At 46.4% G+C, this 24,354-nt stretch overlaps 1 protein-coding gene across 1 annotated transcript in view; it reads left to right on the forward strand.

The window, feature by feature from the left end:
* The window catches only part of CLCN5 (chloride voltage-gated channel 5), a 78,719-nt gene that overhangs the window by 13,882 nt on the left and 40,483 nt on the right, over window positions 1-24,354 (forward strand). Inside the window, 1 exon segment of the mRNA XM_031944624.1 lies at window positions 23,737-23,895. Coding sequence (XP_031800484.1) covers window positions 23,737-23,895 — 159 coding nt within the window.

A 24,354-nucleotide genomic window follows, 5' to 3' on the forward strand; every position in this document is an offset into this window, starting at 1 on the left:
TGGTTTAATGGAAAGTACCGGATTTAGGGTCCAGAGAGCTGGCCTGATGCCCTGCGTCTGCTTCCTACTCTCTGTCTAATGCTGCCCAACGTAACTGTTTCCTTATGTGTGTAGTGGGTACGATAGTTGCATGACTGTTTCTCACAGGGCTAGAATGGTTAAATAAGTCCCTGTGCCAAATGCCATGGCATCGTAGGCCCCTAGTCTGCTCTCATCTTCTGACAGCAGCCCGTGGGGATGCTGGTGGGACCCGAGCTTGATTGGGGTCCTACTCTGCTCTGGGCTCTTATCATCAGAGGGCCTCTGGAGACAGGCTGGCCTGCGGGTGCTCTGGGTGGGGTTTTTGGCCACAGTCATTCTGGAAGACTGTTTAGCCTGGGCAGAGAAAGGTAGAGATTGGCATCAGTGAGGGGATGGCCAACACTGATAAAACCCTGGCTCTTTGTTGGGAATCACTGACTGGAACTACCTTTTACAGGGTGACCCAGTCGACTCGGTGTTCACTTTGGCAATCAGACATTTGCCGTAGGTTCCTAGAATCCCGTTCTAGAGCCAGAAGGGACTCTGGAGGCCGTGGAGTCCTACCAGTCCTTGGACAGGTGAGGAAACTGAGCCTGTGGCTCTTCTTGCAAGTCATGAGCCCGTCACCCCGCTCCCAACAGTCCCATTTGCTCATCCAAACCTGCAAGGCCAGTCCCGGGGCTAATCACACCTTCCTGTGGGGCCCTCTTCTCCTAAGTAACCTAGTTTTCCTTGAGGCCTGAAGGATGGTGTGTCACTTGCTGGGGAATTTCCTTGACTTTCTTACACAACCTCTGTAGTAGTTCCTGGACGATCTGGCCTTTATGGGTGTGTGGACTGCGAAGTGTAAATAATAACCCATTTGCAAAAGAGGTGTTTGGGCGGATGAATTAAGTCTTTGACTCCTCTTGTTTGCTTGAGGGCTCTGCCTCCATCTGCCTGGCAGCAGGAGCTCTGAAAACTCTGGAAATCTATAGGGTCTTTCAATTCATTTTAAAAAAACCGAAACCCCAGGTGTTTTAGAGCTACATTTAGCCATGGTTAGCAGTCAATTTATGAATCACCTTGATACAACTTGCTAATTGTGGTGCCCGGAGAAGCTGCAAAGGGACTATTCCCCCTCCTCCCCCCCTTACAAAGTTTTTTCTGCCTCCCAACTTCAGCTTGGAAAAATTACAGACATTTTCCCATCTCCTCACTTTTTCTCTTGTTCCTGTTTTCTTTAAACTTTCAGAAGATGGATTCAGACTTCAAATTGTTCTATGTGGTCCTGCCCAAGGATTAGGCACAAGCCTCATAAAGTGAGGTTGGGAAACATGCCCGTTTTCTTCTTAAAGGCACTGTGTGGTTTGCAAAGTTGGCATTTTTGAATCCATGCCCGAAGTAAGATTCCCAACCGAATCTGCTCTCCAGGTGCACGGCGTTAGGATCGGTCCGCCACCTCAGGGAAATGCCCACCGCCTTTGTCCATCTTGAACACTTCCTAAGGTGGCAGTGGTCCCCAGTGACCCGACCCAAAAGGACCTTGGTGCTTGAGCCAGTTAAGTGCTGTCTCTGTCGGTGATTCAGCTATTGCAAGCGAATCTACTATTTACAGTTGTAGATTTAGCATGCCAAAGGGACTGCCTGAAAGAGGGAACGATCTCATTTTATAGGGTAAGAAACTGAGGCCCGCAGAGGTCCTCTTAGGCTCAGTTCCTTTATTTGGAGAAGACAACCTGCCAGATGGCTCTTCAGCTGCTTGTTTGCTAGTTTGCAAAGTGCTTCATCTCAGTTGGCCTTCCCAATGGTCCTGTGAGGAAGTGACTGCTGCACATTCGATTATTGTTCCCATTTTGCAGAGAAAAAAACTGAGGTAGAGAAGGAATTTCAGTGACTTGTCTAAGATCACAAAGCTGCTAAGTGTCAGTGGAGGCATTTGAATTCAGTGTGCTTTTCAATAAATCATAAACTCAGCCCTGAAGTCAGGAGGACTGAGTTGAAATCTGGTCTCAGATACTTAATACTTCCTTGCTATGTGACCCTGGGCAAGTCACTTAACCCCAATTGCCTCAGCAAAAAACAAACAAAAAACTAAATAAATAAAAGAAATCATAGACTTTGATGAGCAGAAACCCGAGTCCTTGAAATCATTCCAGAGAATCCCAGGATGTCACAGCTCGAAGGGAAGTCATCATCTAACCAATTTTATATTCACTTTCTGAATGAAGAAACCCCCATTTCCCCCAAAGTGACACAAATTGCCCAAGATCAGATGGTAACAAAGGGTCCTAGCAGAGATGGGAAATTATATCCTCTAACTCCTCTTCGTGCTGTGCCACTTACAGATGAGGAAACTGAGGCGGATGCCCAGGTCCCACAAGTAGGCAATAACTGAGCTAGGATCCCAACCCTGCTCCTCTCTCACTCCACATAGAATGTTCTTTACACTGCATCAAAGCTTCTCTAAAGTCTAAGATGGCAAACAAAATTATTGTTAATTAAATGTTTAATTCATGCTTATTAGCACAGGCTGTTTAGCTTGAGGTTTAATTGCTTACTGGCGCCCTGACTTTCAGGCTACATCTCCCACTTCAGAATTAATTCATGGAAGCTTTTCCCCATTTCTTGGGATCGCTCATTTTCTTCATTCTTTACGGCACAGGGAATATTCCATTGCGTTCATATGCCATAATTGAGTCGGCCATTCCCCAGGTATTGGCCACGTGGTTTTCTAGTGCGGGAACATTTTATACGCCAACAGGTATTATTGTCTGTTGATGATATCCCGGGACCCGGGCGTCACCTGGGCTCCCTGGGCCATTTTCACGGTCTCATTTTCTTGTCAATTTTATGTAAGTCTCGTCTATGTGTGTCTTGGCAGGCCAACCAACTCTCAGATCGTCGAATACATTTTTTTTGTTCTTCTCAGATCAAATTTTCTTTTGTACAAAGGGCTATATCATCATCCTGATGATTTTTGTGGGTTAGCGATCGTCTTTGACCCCCCCCAGAATGACTTTTGGCCATCGCTCCTTCCCTTCCCTTCCCTTTCCCCGAGTATAGAAACACTGGCCCCCCTCAGGCGCTCTCAGAATAATGTGGGTAACTGGCATCCTGGCTTCACCCCTGTTTTTATTGGAAAAACTTCTAATGTTTCTCAATTACAAGTAACGTGAGCTCTTGGTTTCAGTTACATTTTTCCTTCGCCGTGTGAGAGAGCGGTCTATTTCTCGGCTAAAGTGTTTTGACCGTGAACGAGTATTTGTATTTTATTGAAGGCTTTTCCTGCACCCATTGATACAAGCATGTGTTTTAAATTGCTCTTGTTACCGATATGATTTAGTCTATTCGTTGTCTTCCTGTTAGACTACCTTCCATGCCTGGTATAAATTCTTCTTGGCCATGATGAATCCGTTTGGCGGGAAGGCCGGGGGAAGGACTGTGAGGGGGGAGTGCACGGCTGAACTCGCTTTTCCAGCACTTTGCTTAATAATTTTTACATCTATATTTCTAACCGATACGGGTTTGGAACGCTTTTTTTTTTTTTTTTTTTTTTTTTAAATTCCTTTTGTTCCCCAGGCTAGGTCTTAGGACCAGATTTGTTTTGTAGAATAAATGAGTAGAATGCTCCCTTGCCTGTTTTCCAAAACAGTTTTCTATAGCATAGGGATTCTTTGTTCTTGAACTTTTGGATAGAATTTTCTTGTGAAACGTCTAATCCCCGTGTTGGAGGTTTTTCTAGTGGCAGTTCATTTGTAGTAGTGAGTTTCTCTTTCCGAGGTTCCCTATTTCCTGTTGGATGAAGTTGAATATTTTATATTATTGCAGATATTCATCCATTACGTGGACATTTTCGGTTTTGCCTCGAACTAAGTGTACGTAATAGTTTGGGATCATTTTCTTCTCCCTTGTGATACCTCCTTTGGAATTTCTCATTTTGCTAATGTACTTTGCTCTTGGATGAGTCAGTTAGCAAGCTGAAGGGGTAGCAACTTATTTATTTATTATTTATTTTGTCATTTTGTCATTTTCCAGTTTCTTCCTTTCACCTTTTCCATTTTTATTCTTGTTTTTCGTCCTTGTTTTGGGTTCGTCTGTTTTTTAAATCGCCCTCGCTGCTCATTGAGCTTTGCTTTTTTCCCCTTGATTAATATTAACATTAATATAGAGTTGCCTCCTTGAACACCTCTTCTCCTGTGTCCTAAACATTTTGAAATATCATAGAATTATTTGTTGGAGATACTTGTGTGTATTCATACATCTACACATAAGTGTTAGAACAGTTGTAGAGTAACATTGTATGACATTATATATAATGACATATGTATCAAATACTTGTCTTTTTTTTTTTTTTTTTTTTAACAAAAATGTTTGTTTCTATAATTTTGTCTTGATCCTGCACATTACTTAGCCATCTGTTTTGGGTCTGTTTTGGTCAGTATCTTTGTTTGTATCAGCTTTCCCTGATGATTTTCATCACTTCATGATCTCCAAACCAAATGTTTGACACTCCTGCTTCTCTGCATCTCTAGGTCTGTTCTTTATGCCCTAGAGCCGGACCAACATTTGTGACAGCCCCGGGAATGTTGGAAAGCTCAGATGTGCTCTCCAGAAAGCTTCTCCATGAAAGTCCAGTTTTGTCTGAATCCAGGCAGGGTCTCTAACTACTTTTTGTATCTTTCTGTTTGATTTGTAAATTTTCTGAGAGTGGAATATTAGTTTCCTCCTGTTGATTTCTTGCTGCCTCAGCTTTTTTACCCTATAGGAAAATTATCCTTTACATATTTATTTGTTAAGTTGTTTGTTATATGTATATTCGAGGCTGATTGTGTTTTCCCCGGGATGGGGATGGGCCGGGGCCTGGAAAGGAAGCTGCATTTAATGGGAACCTGTGGACTCAGTCCTGCCTCAGACCCTGCTCTCACTGAGTGACTCAGTTTTCCTTTTTTAGAAAATATACTTAATAATGCTTCTGCTCCCTAAGGCAATGGGTCAGTGAGCTTGTGGTAAACAGTGCATTAATCACTTCAGGCTACAGAGGCAAAAATGAAATGACCCCTTCAAGGAGCATGTTTTGTGACAACAGGGATTTGTCCCCCATTCAGGGTCCTGGACTCCTTTTTTTGGCAGTCTGGTGAAGTAGCTTGTGGCTAGACCTCTGCTCAGAATTGTTTAATATAATTTATAAATGAAGCATGAGAAAAAAATTGTCTCAGTAAATATTTATTAAGCACCCACTGTGTACAAGCACTGTGCTAAACACTGGGAATACAGAGAAAGGCACAAGATAGTTTGTGCTCTCCAGGAGTTCATACAACATATAGACAACTATAGACAAATAAGCAAGGGAGAGACAGGCTATGTTAGAGCTAGTCAGCAGAGGGAAGTAAGGCATTCAGACTAAGAGAGACTAGGAAAGGTAGGATTTTAACTGGACCTTGATGGAAACCAGAGGAGCCAGGAAACTATATAAGATTATAAAGAAAAAGGTTATGTTGAAATAAAATGTAAATTTCCCCCCATCCCAGTTCATACACACCTTCTCTCCTAAAGTCTATTCATAGACCCAGGTTAAACTCTCCTGTACTATGGGAAATTGTGTTTGTGTGGGTGTGTTTATAAAAGGTATGTACAAAATACTCCCATTTGGGGTGGAGAAGTGGGGGAGAGGGAGCAAGGAGAGGCCCTACTGGGCAGTGATCAGGAACAGCTTGTCAGAGGATAGACATGTGCTTAAATTGAGCCTTGAAGGAAGCAAGAATTCTAAGAGACGGAGAGGAGGTGGCCTGGGGTGATGTGGGGGAACAGCCAAAGCAAAGGCACCGAGGTGGGAGATCTGTGATAAACCTGGAAAGGGAGATTATCAAATAGAGGAGTTTATATTTGACCCTTGCTTGAGTCAGGAGGAAGGTACTGGAACTTACTCAACTAGAGAACGACCTGGGCAGATCTGTGCTCATGGCATTGAGCCTTGGATTGGAGAGAACCACGGATGGAGGCAGGGAGACCCATAGGAGAGAGTGGCAATTGTGTAGGCTAGGGAGGCTGAGGTTCCAAACTAGGGGAGTCTGATAGTGGTGTGAGGATAATATATTTTAAATGTTATTTATTGGTGGGAGGTGGGGGAGAGTTCTTATGGAAAATGTTATGGATAAAAAAAAATGAAACTTCTATTTTTTCTATTTCTATGATTATTATTCTCTTTCTCACCAGTTCCTTAGTTTTGGCATTCTCAAGTTTGGAAATAGAAGTCACTGATTTGGGACTTGATATTGGCCCCTCGCTGACTGTCTTTCTAGTTGGTCCTGCTGCCCTACTCGGCTCATCCTCACGCTCCAGTGGTGTGAAATCAAGACTTACTCAGGCCTGTTAGTGAAGCCGAGGGCCCAGCTTGGGGTTTGTTGTCTTTCAGTTGTGTCTGAAAGTTGGGATTTTCTTGGCAGAGATATTGGAGTGGTTTGCCATTTGCTTCTCTAGCTTATTTTATAGATGAGGAAACTGAGGCAGATAGGGTGAAGTGAGTTGGCCAGGATCACATAGCTAGGAAGTGACTCAGGCTAGATTTAAGCTTGGGTCTTCCTGGCTCCAGGCCCAGTACTCTATTCACTGAGATGCCTGGCTGCCCCAGCCTAGCTTTAACAGTAGTGATACTTAAATGTGAAATGTAAAACAGTTTCCCTATTTCTCTTAATATTTTCTATTGTGACTTTAGCTTTGGCTTTGGCTAAAGAACACTACATCGTATTCGAACCTCTTAGTCTAAGTTTGTTTTCTTCTTTTTGGGTATTTCTTACTGGCTATATATTATTGGGGCTTGCTTTTTAAAAAACATCTATTGAAACTATTTTCCTTTTCTATGGGAAAAGATTAATCCAGTTAAATTCAGGGATATAATGAAATCTAATTTTTTTTTTTAACAATTGTGCATCTTGATACATAGTTTTCTCAGCACAAATTACAATCTATTCATTCTAAGGACCCAGTCCAAGAGTTTGTAAACTCAAGCATAAGCACTCTTAGGCCTTTGCCCTTCTTCTTCTAATCCCAGATATAAGTATTATTCGGAATTACCTGTTCTACCCTCTTTAAGATTCCCTGTTTCCTTATTTTCCTTCTCTGGATTTTCCCAATCAAGTATTAGTCATTATTTTGTTAATGTTTCTTTGATTGCCGATTTTGAGTCACCATTTATTCATTAGTCATTTACAGTTGCCTTACCCCACTGTGTTTCTTCCTTCTGGTAGATTTGACTATCAGTGGCCCTTGCTAGGGCCTATTTCCTTCAGTAGGGATGCCTGGAAGGTCTGAAAGTTAAAAACAAAAACACTAAGCTTTTATTAGAAAAAAGTCTGCTCTGCTTTGCTCCATAGCTACTTTGGGGATAAAGGTTGGCTTTTCTTTTCTTTTAAACTATATTGCATTCCAGTTTCTTTTGTCTTTTATTATCTTGGACGACAAATCTTGTACATTTTGAAATGGTGTTTTGGGGCATATGTTTTTTTGTCTTTCTGGCCATTTGTGATATCCTCTCTTGCTGAGATTTTAGCTTTTGCTGACAATATTTCTGGGTGACTTGAACTTGGGATTCATTCGCATCGGTGTCTTGTACCTTCTGTTGATTTGCACTCTTTCTTCACCTCTGTACTTCTGATAATGATGTGGGAAAGATTCCAATCTTTGATTCCCAACACCCCTAGTTAATGTAAATTACCCTTTGACTCACAAATCCTGGTCCCTTTGAATTCCAATAGAAGGTCCGCACCTGTCCCAGCCCCACCCAGATCTGAGCCAACTTTGGGGCTACACCCCAAAGCCCCTCGAGCTAAGTCTCTGACTTAAAAGGACCACACTGGGAACCCCTCTTTGCAGAGATTCCAAACATGGTCGCCATGTGAGGACCCTCTGTCCACTGCACCCTCTGTCCAGTGCCCTCCTTATCTCTACCTTTACCTATCTCCTACTTCTAAACTCAGTAATAAACCTCTTTTATTAATCTAGCTCTCTGGGCCAATAATTGCTTTTATTGGGAATTCCGCACCGCTACTAGACCTCATATACCTCCGTATCCTTGCGCCGAATCCAAGGGGGTTGCAGGGGAACTCTGTTTGACTCCCTGTACCCCAAACCTGCCACTAGACCTTAACTAAACCCTAATTTCATTTAGGTACCCCAAATGTAGACCTCAACACGTGGTCTACACCTCAACATTTGGTTCCTGACTTCAACAATAAGTGTTTCTTTCATGTGTAAAATTATCCAAAGGGGAAAAAGGGAGGAACCTGAATGAAGTAAAGGAACATATAATTGAGCTGTCCTGTATGTAGACTGTAGAAACATGCTAGTAGTGTAGTTTGTCAGAAGTCGGGGTTAGAGTGACTGACCTGGAAGTTATATATGCATTGAGATGACAGTTGAGACTCAAGGGAAAAGATAAACTTTCTGAGGGAGAAAGTATATATATGTATGTATATGTATATATATATGTATATAAAGAAAATCCAGTGATTCAAGTCTTCTGGTACATCCAGAGTTAAAAGTTGGGGAGCGTAGAGAGGAGGAAGAGGTACAGTCAAGGATACAGAGAAGGAGTTAGGGGTAGAGTAGGAGGAGGAGTGTCCGGATTAGGTAATGGCATATAAACCAAGAAAGGAAAGAGTGTCATAAAATAGGAGGTGGTTGGGGGCAGCTAGATGGCGCAGTAGATAGAGCACTAGCTCTGAAGTCAGGAGGACCTAAGTTCAAATGTGGTCCCAGACACTTAACGCTTTCTTCCTAGCTGTGTGAACCTGTGCAAGTCATATAACCCCAACTGCCTCAAAAAAAAAAAAAAAAAAAAAAAGAGGTGGCTGGCCAAAGAAGATTGGAATCGTTTCCCCAAATTCCGGGACCTCTAGAGGCAATGCATTGGGGCTGTGCTCCAACCCTACCCACATGACATACAATCTATCTTATTGGAGGAAGCTATGGAATATCATCCTGTCCGTCGCGTAGTCCTTCCTCATAGGAGGGTGCTTGAGGCTCGGCTGTAATTCTCCTTAAGTCTGGTTTCCAGACAGAGCTTCTACATTTTAGTAACAATTCATCCACCCCAAAGGATCCAGAGTTGTGCTCCTGTGTTCTTCCCCCCTTTTCTACTTCTTTTCACTTGGGCATCAAGGACAGGACTAGGAAAAGAATCCCATTCCCCTGATTGCTTTGCTTTGAATGTGCATCCACCCCTCCCCCTTTTGTTTTTGCCTCCCCTCTAGCAGAAGCCTTTGCCTTTAGTCCCCCATCAGCCTCCACCAGAGCCGGTCTGTCAGACCTGGCTCCCAGCTGCCCCTTGCTCTGATGTAAATAAGCACACATTCTCGAATTAAGGCCGAAGGTGTAGGTGGTATTTGTCATGGCACCAGACTGAAGGACCAGTCTGCCTCGTTCCACACAACACACCCTAAAATGTCTCCCTGAATTATTCAATGGCTCTATTCATGTTTCCTTGCCAAGGAAAGGGGGAGGAGACATTTTTAGTGGTTGTTTTTAATGTTTTTATTCCCCTTAAAATGACTTTGCCTTGTAAAAAGAGAATGAAAATAGTGTACTTTACTTGCAAGTCAGTATATATTCAGTAAATATTTCTTACGCACCCACTGTGTGCTGGGCACTCTGCCCTATGAACAGACCCCGGAGCAGCTCAGTCCAGTGGAGAGAAAAGACACAAATAAGTCTATTAGGAGCCGAGGCAGGGAACAGTGTAGTAAATGCTCTAAGCATTCAGAGAAAGGGGATGTCTTCTTGGCCGGGGAAACTAGAAGAAACTCAAAATGTGGAGGCTTTGGCTCCACTTGGTTAAAATAATATGCCCCAAATGAGATGAGGATTTGAGATATAAACTTCTTCATTGAAAATTAGTGTCCCAAGTTAGAAGGAGCATCACATTTATGTCTGGAGGAGTTTCTCTCTATTTCGAGAGGTGGCTTTGGTTCAAACACTCATTTTCATTTAAACGTTTGGAGCCGAGGGGAAAAAAAAAATCACTCGTGGCCTGGCTCCGGAGCTCTGGCAGTTGGGAAATCCAGGAAGCTATTAGTTTCATGTTCAAACACTAACATAGGAAAGGCAACTTGCCAGTAAAGTCCCTGGGCCTCAGTTTCCTCATCTGTCACAGGAGATAGTTGGACCAGATTAGCGTTTCCCACACCCTGTGGTAGGGTGTGTGTGGTACGTCTCTGAGAGTTTCATAGTTAGGGCTATTTTGCCCTTGAAAAATTAAACGTCGAATTATGCAAGTATCAAAAATATTTGTCTGGAAATTTTGGGGTATGGAAATAGGCTTGTTTTCTTGCAGCGTTTCTCTGAGCACCTCTCCCTGTTATACTAGAGAAGTCTTCTCAAATGATCCCCAGCTTCCTCGGACTCACATTTGTGCAGACTCTCTCTGTATATTTCAATCCTCAAAGTGTTGTCAGGGCAACTTAGTTCTGTGATCCTCCAGCTTTGACATTTGGGTTGCCCGGGACAGGGAGGGCCCCTGGGATGGGGAACCTTGGCACACAGTGGGTAGCATGAACATCTAAGGAGGAAAGAAAAAGAAATCTCTTGGGGAAGAAATCTGAAAAATGGTTGTTTTTATTCTAACATTAACAAACACCAACTAAAACAAACACTTTCATACACTTAGGAGGCCAGAGAAAAGCAGAATTCTGCACAGTTCTGTGACTCTCTGGGCTTTACTCGGGACTGCTTATGTGCCTTTGGAAGCTGAGCTGCTTGTCTGGGATTCTTTCTGACTTTCTTTTCTCTTTTGTGCATTTAAAAAATGCTTTAAAGATTCCCTTTCCCCCTTCCCCTTCCCCCTTTTCCTCTTTCCCCCTTTTCCCCTTTTTCTTCTTTCCCCTTTCTCCTTTCCCCCTTTTCCCCTTCCTCTTCCCCTTCCACTTTTCCCTTTCTCCCTTTCTCCTTCCTTTTCCTCTTTCTCCTTCACCATTTTCCCTTCTCCCTTGCCCCTTTTCCCTTCCCTCTTCCCCCCTTTCCCCTTCCCTCTTCCCCCCTTTCCCCTTTCCCCTTTCTCCTTTCCCCTTTTTCTCCCTTTCTCCTTTCCCCTTTTTCTCCCTTTCTCCTTTCCCCTTTCCCCATCCCCCTTTCTCCTCTCCCATTTCCTCTTTACCCCCTTTTTTCTCATTCTCCTTTTTTCCTTTTCCCCCTTTTCCCTTCCCCCTTTCCCCTTCTCCCTTTCTCCTTTCCTCTTTCTCCCTTTTTCTCCATTCCCCTTTGTTTTTTCCTTTTTTCTGTTTCCCTTTTTCCCCTTCCCTTCTCTTTCTTTTCTCCTTTCCTTTTTTTTTCCACTTGTGATCCTAGAGCCCCTCTCCTTTTAACTTCCTCCACCACATTAAAAAAAGAAAACAAAAAGAAAACAGCCAACATAACAACAAATACATATTGAGGGGCAAACCCAGTTCCTGCCCTGGCTGTGTCTGCGGCTGTCCGGAGCTCCTTGCCTCGCAGTCAGGTGGTCCTCCACAGTGGCCCGCAATCCCTGTGTCTATAAGATGCAGTGGTTTTATTGAAATTGTTCTGTTATTGCTCACTTCACTCACGTCAGTTCTTCAAACTTGCCCAGGGTTCTCAGAAACCAGCCCTTTCATCATCTTATGTTGCAACGATATTCCATTACATTCGTATACCATCATTTGTAGAGCTGTTCCCAAGTTGGTTCTTTGCCCCATCAGAAAAAGAAGTGCCGGAACTCTGTACATCTGGGTCCTTTTGCTCTTTCTTTGATCTCTTTGAAGTCTAGACCTGCTAGTGGTACGGCTGGATCAAAGGGTCCCTACAGTTTAGGAACTTGATGGGATTCAGAACCGGCTATGCCGTTCCAGGTGTGATCTGGCCAGTGTAGTTTGAAGAGATTGTTGTTTTCCTTTTCCTGAATGCCATATTCCACTTAACGAAAGCTATGGTATTTGTTAGCCAATTACTGGGGACCTTTCAGGATTCATGGGGAACAAATATTCTAGTGCTTTCGTTCACAGTCCCACCACTCCCAGGCCCATTTTTCAGTTCCCTTTTAGTTCACAACTGAATTCACCCAATAGCTTCCTAAGTGTCTTCCCAGCCCCAGTCTTCCCTTTCTCTAATCCATGGTCCCCAACCATTGCCAGATTACTCTTCCCCAAGTGTTTTCATCACACCATTCCCTCGCTTGATCAGCCCACCTTTGGTTTCCCATTGTCTTCTAAAACCAAGGCCAACAAAACCTCCCCTAATCAAGTCAATGTCTTCCTTGTCCCCAGTAAAAGGCCTCTGCTCATCCCCTTCTGTTTCACTTCCTGGAATGCCCTTCTCCTTCCTCTTCCTCTCTGCCCATGCAGGTCTCCTTCAGCTCAGACCTTCTTTCATCGAGCTTTCTCAACCTTGTCTTGGACTGCCGAGTTATACTGAGTTTGCGGGCCATTAAAACCTTTAGATCTTTTCATGTCAACTCTTAGCAAACACTCTGTCCTTGTGAAATCGATGTTTTGAACCCAATTGTAAGAGCTATGTTTCATCCCTTTATATTTGGCCAGTGTTCTAGCTTGACGAGATTTCAGGGTCTCAGGCCAATCATTCTACCATGGTAACAAGCTATCCCTTCTAATTTTCTGTCTTTTGCAAATTTTTAAAAATATTTGAACCATTGATTAAAACAGAAGTTAGCCCTGGACAGATCCTGGGGCACTCCACTAGAATCCTCCTTCTGAATTCACATGAAACCATTGATGCTTACTTGTTGGGTCTACCCATTTGACCAGTTCCCCCAAACCCTGACTAGCCTATTTTCTCCACATCAGAGGAGTAACACGAGAAATTTTATCCGAGATTTTGATAGCTAGGAGAATTCTACGGGTCGCATTATCCTAACCTGCCAGTCTCAATCACTCTGTCAAAAACAAAAATCAGGTTAGTCTGATAGGATCTTTTTCTGGAGGAGGCCCTGCTGTTTTTCTATGACTGCCACACCCTTTTCTGGATGTTCACAAGCTGTCCCTCTATGGATAGTCAGGATAGACAGGAGTCCTCAAACTTTTTAAATAAGGGGCCAGTTCACTGTCCCTCAGACTGTTGGAGGGCTGGACTATAGTAAAAACACAAACTTTATTTTCTGGGCCTTTAAATAAAGAAACTTCATAGCCCTGGGTAAGGGGGATAAACATCCTCAGCTGCCGCATCTGGCCCGTGGCCGTAGTTTGAGGACCCCTGGTCTAGAACTTTGCCAGAATTCAAAATCAAACTCATTGCCCAGAGCTTCCAAACTATACCCTTCTTCCGTTAAAACAAAATGAAGACATCCCTTTCCCTACTTCAATCCTGAGGCAGATCTGTTCCCTCTAATCATTCCCTGCGATCATTTGCTGTGATCACAGAGAGTGACTCATCAGCCAAAGGCTCCCGTATCTTTAGTCCCAGGGGATGAAGCTCATCTGGCCCTACTGACTTGAACTCATTCACAGCGACCTTATTATCTTAGTCACCTCCTAGTACCCGCTTTTGTTCCTTCCTTTCCCGTACAAAGATAATTTTTCCTTAGCAGAGAAAGCAGAAAGCAAAACCATTTAGGGAGCTAATTGTGATGGTCTAGGCCAGGTACATTATAGCTATAGGGCTCGATCTCTTCTGCTGATTCTTCTGGTACAGCCTGAGCTAAGAATGGTTTTTATATGTTTGAATAAAGTTTTATTGTGTGTAAAAACCATTCTGTACAGCTCAGGCAATGACTTGCTGATACCTGGTCTAGGCAAGGGAAGATGGCGGCCTGAAATAGCCTTGTGAGCGAAGGAAACAGCTGAGAGACTGTTGTGAAGAAACAATCCACAAACCTTGGCAAGTGATGTGAATGGGAAGGGAAGGGAAAGCATCAAGTAGGTGACTGAGCTTGTGAATCTGGGCAATTAGAGAATTGGGAACCTTTGGGAGAAAGAGCAAAATTCCAGGAAGGGTGGGTTGGGGGGGTGGGGTATGTGGTTCTGCTTTGGACATAATGAGTTGGAGACGTGTGTGGTTCATCCAAGTGGAGAATGTCCACTGGGCAGTTGGTAATATGGGATTGGAGCATGGGAGAGAGGTGGGGGAGAACGTGGAGAAAGGAGAGAAAATTGAGTCTAGAAATTGGACCTTGCAAGCTGTTGGTTTAAGCCAGTTCTCCCCCAAACTGTTTTCCATTTTGCCCAGTAGTTCTTGTTGAAGAAGAAACCCCTGACTTCAGAGTTTGTGTTCTTGGGTCACTAAACTATATTCATGAATTCTTCTTGTTCTAATCTTGTTTCTCTGGTCTTTTCTCCCGATCTCATCTCCTGTATTTTAAATGACTTTTGTTTTATGACACACTTTGAGAACTGGTCCCCCGTCATTGTTTTTCAAAAGTATTCTCCCTTGGTAGATCCCTGGAAGCCTCTGATGGACGTTAGGCTGCCTTTCCCGTACCCCCCAGCACTCTAGCTTGAGCTCACCAGATGCACGCTGACTTCCTGGAAGTCTTGGACCCCTACCCCACCCCGCCAACCACCTGGCGCATCAGAAGTTCCTGAGCGATGACTTGGTGCCTCCAGACTGGGCAGCTGGGACGCCGCTGCTGGCCCTTTGTTACTCTGGCTGACTTGTTGAGCCTCCAGGCCCTGCTCGTTGTGCTTAGAGCTTCTAAATTGCAATTTGCACGTGACATAAAAATGTCAGGGGAGCAAAATTTAGACCTTGACTAGAAACAAACCTGGCTCAAATTAGTTTCCCAGATTATGTGAACATGTCAGTATTGTTCAGGTAGAGGAAATGCAGACCTTTGCATGTGTACAGCTCAACGGTTCCCTCGAATCCCCACTGGGCTCCGAAGTCTGGGAGGGAGAGCCTGCCTTGCTTCATGCTTGAGCCCGATGGAAGTTTGTGGTTGGTCGCCAGTCACACGTTGTGAGTTGGAAGGGCCCTCTGCAGCCACAGGGGAGCCAAAGACCAACGCCATGTCTTTCTTTTTGTTGGGAATCATGGGCTAAGTCAAGCCTGTGTGACCGAGTTCAGTCGTTCGCTCTCTGAGAGCCTCCCCCCCCCCCCCCCAGATCCAGTGGGACACTAGACAGAACAAAGACCACCTGGGCCCATGTCACCCCGTGTCGTTTTAATTCTCCTACAAGAACTGATCACAGAGGAATGTCCTTGAGAGACAAAGTAGTGCTTCAAACCCTTCTACTTCACATTGTAGCGCTCAAGAAATATCTTGTATGTTTTTGAATTCAGATACGAATTTCCTTCCTCCATTTGATCCGGTCAGGCGCTGATGAAGTTCTGTTTCTTTCATCTTGAAGGAAGTCTCCACCACTCCCCCCCGCCTCCCCAGACAAGCGTCAAGCTTTTTGAAATTAAATATTGTTAGAAGGCAGTCAGAGCGGTCATCTCATTTCAAGCCAAGGTATATGTTGGTGAGATCTTCTAAATAGAAGCAAAATCCATTTTTAATGAGCTTGAAGGGAAATCACGTGTTGTAGCCAAACCTCATTTAAAAAGGGAGCTTCTGTGCTCCACCATCCAGAGGAAGAACACTGTTGCATTCAGTTATTTTTGAAAAGAACTTGGTGACACTGGATTATAGAAAGCTCAGATCCGTGTTGAAAGAGCGGCCAGAGGGCCCATATCTAGGCCAAGCCACACATGACCAAGGTCCTCCGCAACCAGCCTGACCATTTGGGGGCCTGGGGCCCAATCAGCAAACTAGATGGCGGGCCCCTCCCCGAGAGCTCATTGGCCAGGCCGCCTTCGGACTTAGAGGGCAATAAAAGCTGCCTCTTTGACAGTCTTGTTTTTCCTTTCCTTGACATCTCAAACATTTATCTGTTTCTTAATCTTGGGGTCCGGCTCCCAGATCCAAAGTCACTTTATCGAGCTCTATGCAAATAACGCATACGAGTGGCTATCTGGGGAGTCTGAGCTGGGAGGCATTGGCCTAGGAGAAGCCTGGAAGGCCCCACAGAGGAGGCGGCATTGGTGCTGGGACTGTCTTGAAGGGATGAATGGCAGGATTACTGTTCTTTTTCTTGGTTGGGGGAGATAGGGTTAAGATTGCGCTGCACGGTCAGCATATGCCTGTATAAAATATATTTCCTACCATCACAAAGCTTATAATTTGGTTGGGGTGATGAGCTAAATAATCAAAAGTGATAATTGCCAAGTAATAGAACTCCCTCTTTGGGGAGGCTTGGTGTGGGCCAATAGCGATCCGTGATTGAGGCCTGGAGAGTTGAATTGCTAGAGAGCGGGTAACAGACCGGGAGAGGGGAGTGATGTGAATGGGGGCCAGAGAGGGGAGGCCATTTTAGGGAGACAGGCTGCGAGTTTGTGGAACAGTGGAGTGGGATGCAAGGCTAGAAATATGGGCCAGGAGGGATCTGACCAGACGGTCACATGCCAGCTTGGGTCTGGACCCGATTCTACACACTATTTTTGGAGAGGGCCAGCAAGAGCTGATCTCAGTAATGCTTTCAGGAAGGTTATGATCGTTTGGGGCTGGGGACGGGGAAGAGAAGGAAGGGACCAAAGAGGTAGCTGTGCTGTGCTCAGCGTGAGGTAATTAGGATCTGCACTAGTACCGGGCCAAGGAGACTCGTGTTCTAACTTGGCTTTTTTTCCGGTGCTGAAACTCTCTAGATATGTGACTTTTTCAGTCTCCATAATTTGACTGTTCACATCGTGGGGGTTGCGCAGCTCAGACAGACAGGGCACTGCTTGTAAAGGCCTCTTACACCAACATGAATTGGCCTCTGTTGTCTTAATGATCTGGAGGAGAAAATATGAGCCGAGGCTCCCGACTGCTTTATTTCTGCCTCCTTAATTAGGTGTTCAGTGTGTCCAGTGTCCAGTACTGGGGACAGAGGGGAGGGGGGGTGAGAGCGTGTGTGCAGCAGCAAACTGCTCTCATAAAGAATATTGTGAACCTTCCCTGAGGATCTGGACGTCAGTTACAGGAAATCCGTACACGTGCCTCCCTCTTCCCCCCCATTCCCCTGGCCCCTGGTGCCCAGACAGTGCTCTCTCCATGCTCATCTTAGGTATTGGATCAGAGAGGCAGGTTTTAAGCTGGGAGAGACCTTAGATGTCACATGGTCCAATGCTTGCATTTAACAGAGAAGGAAACTGAGGCTCCGAGAGCATCTGGAGTCCATGCGTGCTCTGAGATTGGAACCAGGATTTCAGGGGAAGGTGTTGAGCTAGAATCCCTCTCAAAACAGTCTGAGTATATTCATTTTTTATTATTTAAATGGATTTAAACTTAAATACAAAATAGAAAAAACAGAAAAAAAAAATTGTCACGTGCACAGCAGAACATATGAGAAGAGTCAAAACATGTTTACAATAGATGGGACATTTCAAGTCAGCATAGATAATAATGGAGCGCATTGTGTTCAGAGCTGTCCATCTTTGCTTCCTGCAGGCTTTCCTCTGTTCTCTGTTGTGCACTTTTTCCCTTATTCTTTTTCCCCCTTCTCCCCCCACCTCTCCCAAGCAGACTTCAGTCGAGCACAGATAGATTTCTGTATCTATCTGCCTAGATAGACACACATACGTAGCTGCCTATAATCACTACCGCACAGCCCCAGGGATGTGTACTCATTCTGTAGTGGGCTTGTTCTGGGCCCTTCTCTGAAGGTCCAAGTCTTGGGTCTCTTAGGACCAAGTCTTTCCACATTTTTCCAAATCCACTAAGTCGTTTCCTGAGCCCCAGCAGTGTTCCAGCCTTAAACTGTCTAGTGTTTTGAGTAGTCTCAAACAGTATTAATATGGCTGACATGCAGTGTAGTTTCCCTCCTTTTTTTCCTCCATTTGAACTTTAACTTTTTCTGAAGTCTGAATATATCCTGCTGAATTTCGCCATTGGAGTCGTGACGTCCCTGGCAGCTGTCTTCTGTGACCTGGGTGATTGTTACCCTGTGAGCGGCAGAGGGAGTTACTGGCTTTGAGAAGAGCTAAGAACAGGAGATACTGTGGGGAATGGTCTTCCTCCGACCTCCGAGGCCCCTCGTCCTGGAGCAGCTGTGGTGACGTGACACTAAGGCTTTGGCAGTTTGGTTTGGTATTGGAATGGGTGGTTGCCCTCATCCCTGCTCACTCACTGCTCCCCTAGATGGGGCTGGAAGCAGCATCAGGAGCACCTCAGACAGCTTGGAAGAAAGTTTGCTTAAAATAGCATGAGTCCTTGTTTTGTCGATCGTTATGGACCTTAGTAGACGCACTAGAGGGCCTCACCTACGCTAGATCACCCCACACGTGTCTCCACTGCTGATGCTGGGGGACTGCTCGGCGTCTGGGGGGTTCATCCTTGAATTCAGCCCATTGAGCCACCCTAGGGGCTGAGGGAAATACCAAGAAATGGCCTTGTATAAGTTTTTGTTCTTTGTTTCTTTCTCCACAACATCTCTTGGACACATTCTGTTTTCTCCTCTGACTCAGGCACCCCCTTGGTACAGACCCTTATCTTCTCACTCCTGGACTATTGCAGTGGCTGCTGGGAAAGGGGGAGGTCTCCCCACCTCCAGTCTCTCTCCACTCCGATCCCTCCTCTATTCAGTCACCAAGTGATTTTCGATCGGGTCACCCCCCTCCCCCCTCCAGTGGTTCCATGTGATCTCCAGGAGCAAATACAAACTCTTCTGCTTGATATTTGCAGCCCATTCGTGCCTTCCCAGTTCTTATACTTTCCTTGCTTTCCCCTACTCTTTGGCCCATACCAGCCTCCATGTCTTTGCCCTGGCCACTTCCCATGCTGGGGGTGGTCCTCCTCCTCCTCCTCTTCCTTCTCTCCTCCTCCTCCTCTTCCTTCTCTCCTCCTCCTCCTCCTCCTTCTCACCTCTGCCCCTTGCAATCCCTGACTTCCTTCAGAGCTCAGGGTGAGCCTCAGCCCCTGTGTATGTGAGTTATCTCTCAGTCCCCTTCTCCTCTGAACTTCAGGTCTGTTTGTATTCTGGAAGGACAGTCATTGATAGCTCGGGTCCCCTATTAGAGGGCAGAGAAGGGCCTTCTCCCTGCTCTGGCGACCCCTCTATTTGGCTTCTTCACTCCATCCTTTCCCAACCATCCCTTCTCTTTCCCTAATTTTTAGTCTCTGTCTATCCATTGGCTCCTGCTTATTAATTCTCCCTGATCCCCCCCCATCCTCGAGAGAGGAAGAGACAGACAGAGGCAGGCAGACGGAGAGAGACACAGACAGAGAGACACAAAAACAGAGACCGAGAGATATAGAGAGACAGAGGGAGGGAGGGAGAGGAAAGACAGAGGAAAGAGAGAGAAAGAGTGAGTGTGAGGAGGGAGGGAGAAGAGAAACAGAGGAAAGAGAGAAAGAGAAGGGAAGGAAGGAGGAAAGAAAAAACCTCTTGCTTGGCCCTGTTCTTTTCTCAGGCTATCATTTTGTATCTCTTCCCTCACACTCCTAGTTTTTTTTTCAAAAGTTCTCCAGGCTTTTTGCTCGCACTTTTTCAAACACCCACTCACTTCTCAGCCCGCCTCACAATCTGGTTTCCACCTGGCTGCAGCTAAAATTGCTCTCTCCAAGGTCTCTTTGTTGATAAAGCCAACTGTTCTCAGTCCTCGTTTTTTTTGGCCTCTGTGAGGCCTTGAACACTACCTCCATGAAGCCTTGAACACTGCTTCCCCGGATGCTTGTGGTCTCACGTGGGCTGCTTTTTCTTCCCTGCTTTTCCTGATACTGCTCCCTCGGTCCTCCTGCCTATTCTTCACTCTCTCTTCTGCAGGATTATCTGCTGTGTTCTTCCCTTCTCCCCCTCGTTGGGGTTTGGGAGTTGGGAAACACTAGCCTCTGCCTTCTTTTCTGTCTCCGTCCCTCTCTGTCTTTGTCTCTGTGTCTCTCTGTGTGTGTGTGTATCTCTGTCTCTCAGTGTCTCTGTCTCTCGCTCTCCCTACCTTTTCTCTTGGTGAACTCCTCAGCTCCCACCAGTTCCCAGAGGCACCTCCAATTTACCTGCACTGAAACAGCTGATGAGCAGAGGCTGACTCGTTGATGGCTCCGGTTTACTTATGGTTGGTCTTGTTCAAAGGGGAGAAAACCAAGGTATTTAGAAAGAGAAGCTGGCTAGACCGTCTGAAAATGCTGTTTGGGGTGTGCTGTGCCTGCCCTTGTTTGGAGATTTGAGCTGCTCCCCGTTGGCCAGCGGATCAGGTTCAAACTTCATATTCTGTTTAAGGCAAGAGGAAGGAAGGAAGGAAAGAGAGAAAGAAAGAGAGAGACAGAGAGAACGCGAATGCTTCTTTTGGCTCGGTGATTTGCCACAGTGGGTTTCAGGAAGGCCTTGTGCACGTTCCCTAGTGGAGAAGCTAGCCAGGTTCCCGAGTCCTTGGAGTCGGGCCTTCACTTCCCCAGCTAGCACGATGACTTATCTCACACGTAAGCATTAAGGACACTTTCCAGGGCCAAATGACCACAAAATGGGAATGATTACAGTTTCAACTTTCCCTCCATTTCCACAGATCATATGGCCCAGGCTTGGCCAGAACGGTTTCCTGAAGGGAACACGTGGCCACTGGGTTCTGACTTCTTGCACAAAATTCTGACTTCAGCCTTTGTATTTGCCCTTGGAAAAAGCCCTCTATTTTGACCTTGATCAATATCAACAAATGGGAGCTTTCGTCATATAAAGAACAAGGATAACAGGATTGATTGCTCATAAACTCAGGAATAGCTTTTTTTGTCCTGATCAGTCTGCTCGGGCAGCAGGTCCCAGTGCCACCCTGCCCATCGGCAGCATCTTTTGATCTCTCTTGAAGGGGAGTGCCAAGACTTTCTGCCTTGATTGGTTCCGGGGGGGCTCCCTTGGGCCGTTTCAGCAGGCTGAATTCTCCTAAGGCAAATCTGCATGCCCCCAGAGAAGCCAATACAGGAGGAAGGGGGTGTTAACAGTTGGGGGGATTCCTGGAGGAAGAAGCTGAGGTAAGGGAGGTCCATATATTAGAGCAAGGAGGGAACAGCCTGTGGAGGGGAGGATTGTGAAAGGGAGCCACTGAGGGATGAGGATGTGGTGGAGCTCTATTGAGGAAGGCCGTAAATGCCAGCAGGAGACATTGCTGTTGTATCTTAGAGGTCCTAAGGAGTCAGCGGAGATTTTTGAGCAGGGAGTGACAAGGGCAAGCCATGATTTTTAGCTGTTGTATTGATTTGTGTCCAGTAACGACAAGCATTTGTTGAGTGCTTACTATGTACCAGTCACAGCCTGATCAAACCCACCCTGGCCGGTAACAGAAGGCCCCTCTTCCTGAGTGAGCCTGGCCAGCGGTGCACATCTGGAGCTGGCTGCCTTCTTCCAGGTCCCCCAGAACCCAGTGGGGCCGTGCCTTGCATTTCCCTGAATGCCCGTGTTGTGCATTTGCTTGTTTCCCCCAGCTTCTGCTTTTGTACGTGGCATCAGTCAGGTCAGCTAAATCGTCCTTCCGTGTTCCTTTGAATTTCTCTCTTCCCTGTTCCCCGGCCTTCACATTCATAAACCACAGTTTATTCCCTTGATCTTGGTGTGAGAAGTGCAAATGGCTTTAATTCTCCATGCAAATGGCTGGCAGACACGGCTGTTTATGGAAGATGGTGTTCTTGTTAAGTGCCCATCTCCTGCCCTATGTGTGTTTGGGCTTCTGGTTTTCTTTGATTGTCTCTGGTTCTCTTTGAAAACTGGGCCATACTCCTCAGTGAGCGGTTTCCAGGCCTGCTTCTGGCAGCGGGTGAAACGTCTGGCACTTGGCACCGGAACCTCGCCGTTGGGCCAGGCTGGGCCGTGTTTGACGTTCTCGAGCAGGGTCTTTGGGAACCTTTCCCTTGGTATCTGGCTGTTTGTTTTTTCTAACTCCGGGAGGTTTTTCCTGGCCATTTTCAGGATTGTTGTCCTCCTGTTGTCTTCCTTCATGATTTATCTGGGATGTCCAGAGGAGGTGCCACAGTCAAGAGAACACTTGACCTGGAATCAGGAGTGGAGCTTTCGCATTGACTAGCTTGGAGACTGTAACCTCCTTTTGCCTCAGTTTCCTCAGCTGTAGAATGGGAATCCTAATAGCACCTAGTTTCCAGGGTTGTCAAAAGGATTGAATAAGATCATATTTGTCAAGTGCCCAGTGGCCTGCACGTAGTAAGCACTTAATCAATGCTCATTCCCCTCTCTTCCGATTATTTCAATAATTCTGTGACTGGCGGAGAGATACAGAGTCTCAGCTCTTGCTGTGCCCAACTCTGTTGTCCGTATGCCTGCCCGGTTGGTGCGCCTGTTCTTGTCTGTGGCTTCTCTGCCTGTGCCAGAGTGTTGGGGACCGTGTCCTACTTATTCTTCCCATTACGTGTGTACATTTGGTGTCTGCTGGCCAGGGGAGATCCCTCCTTCTTAGTAACACGGCTCCGTGACCAGCCTGTTGGGGAGGCTAGATTTGTCTTCTCCAGCACCAGCCCCGATCTTGCAGCCAGCTCACACCTACCATGTGGCCCTGCACTGCCCACTGGGCGGTCCTCACCCACAGCTCTGTAAAGACTGGCATTTTATGATTGCTAGCCATGTAAAATCACCTGAAGAATATTGGCTTAAAAAAAAAAAGCCGAGGTAGCTAGTTGGCTCAGTGGATAGAGCACCAACCCTGAAGTCAGGAGGACCCGAGTTCAAATCTGGCCTCAGATACTTAACACTGCCTAGCTGTGTGACCCTGGGCAAATCACTTTAATCCCAATTGCTTCAGCAAAGAAAAAAAAAGCCTTTAGTTCATGGAAAAGTTTGGGATCTTTGCCCCAGAAAACCATGTAATTTTGCCAAGTATTTGTTCATCTCCTCTTCTTTTCCTGTGCAAATCCGAACCTGGTTCAAGGTCCTTTTGAAGGGTGCTCCAAGTTGCCATGCTGATGGATCAGCTCTCTGAGCCGAGTTGAGCCTGGACAATAGCTCTTTTTCATCCACTTGGTTTTGCTGTGTGGATAGTAAGGCTGAGCTCTGGATGGTTTGTGGTGCTGGCTCCACTCCTTTGGGCTCGGGTGCTCCTGGCATGATGCCATCTGGAGGCAGACTTTTGGGAAGGTCTTTTATTCTAGCTTTAAGTCCCTTAACCCAAGCCACTCCCGCTTCAGACTCTCCTTTTATTATTTGTGCTCAGATTCTTCTGGGGTGCCAACAGTCTCCCCATCGCTAATTTTCCCAGACATGTTGCTGTTTCGTTTTCTGCTCTGGCCGTTGGGGAGCCTCTTCGGCCTTTCTTCTCCCCAGCAGTGGTGATTGCAAGGGCTTCCCAAGGTGGCTGTGAGGAGATCCAGCCCAGTCAGCACGGCTGTGTCCCGACTCTGCCTCGGCTCCCTGGCTTCCCCAGCTTTTTTACCGGTCTCCAGTGCATCCTCCCAATCCCTTTCACATGTTACCTTGTGTCAGTGAGTGTTGGTGCCTGCAAGGAACATTGGCCCTTCTAGAATATGGTGGCAGTGCTTGGCCTTGATGACTTTGGCTTCAGCTGTTCATCTTCAGTTCTGACGTCAGGATGTCTGGGAAGGTCGGGGTCCAAGCAGAACCTTGGCTGGTGTCCCTGTACGTTGCCACCCCCGGTCTTGAGGTCTGCCTGTTAACCCAGCCGGATCACTTGGGGCCACCCGGGGGCTTCGCTCGCCGGAGGCCCAGCCTTGTCCTTGTCATTGGTGTGGGCCCGCTGAGAAGGGGGAGGGTGGTGCCCGAGACCCTGTCAGTCACCGTCTTGTCTTGTCTTGTCTCTGCCGCCCTCCAGATTCCGAGAGTGACGCCATGGACAATCCGGGCTTTCGGAGAGGGAGCTTCAACAGCTTCCGCAGCAGCAGCAGTGATGAAGATATGGTGGAGATTTCGGGGACCACCTTGGACTTCTCCATGACAGATGACGTCCCTCCGCTTGACAGAGACCTGGGAGGTACGCCGCCTGCTGGGGCCTCAATTCAGTTCCAGGTTCCCCTTCTTGCTCATTTGTGTATCTTCCCCTTCCCTCCCCTCCGGCAGACCACCTGCTTCTTGCAAGCAGGGCCTTGCAGTGGGATTGCTCCCTTTCTTTTTGGCCCAGCACTTCAGACAGTACGGGCTGCAGAAACTTAGTTCTCATTGGCTGACTTCATCTATGGGTGAGTGGCCAGTGAGTGCTCCTTGTGAGCTTCCTGTGTGCCAGGCACTGTGTGAAATGCTGGGGCTACAAAGAGGGAGAAACGCAGGCCCTGGAGCTCATAGGGTCACAGAGCCCATCGGGCCAGACCAGGAAGGGCCTCCCTGGAAGCCGCAGAGCCTGGGATGCCGGTGTTGGCCCTGAGCTTCTTCCAGTCAGGATGCTCACCCCTCCACCTGCTCCCCTGCCCTGGCCTCTGGCTCGAGTCCACTCTTC

Source organism: Sarcophilus harrisii, chromosome X, assembly GCF_902635505.1.
Source record: "Sarcophilus harrisii chromosome X, mSarHar1.11, whole genome shotgun sequence".
NCBI classification, from domain to species: Eukaryota; Metazoa; Chordata; class Mammalia; order Dasyuromorphia; family Dasyuridae; genus Sarcophilus; species Sarcophilus harrisii.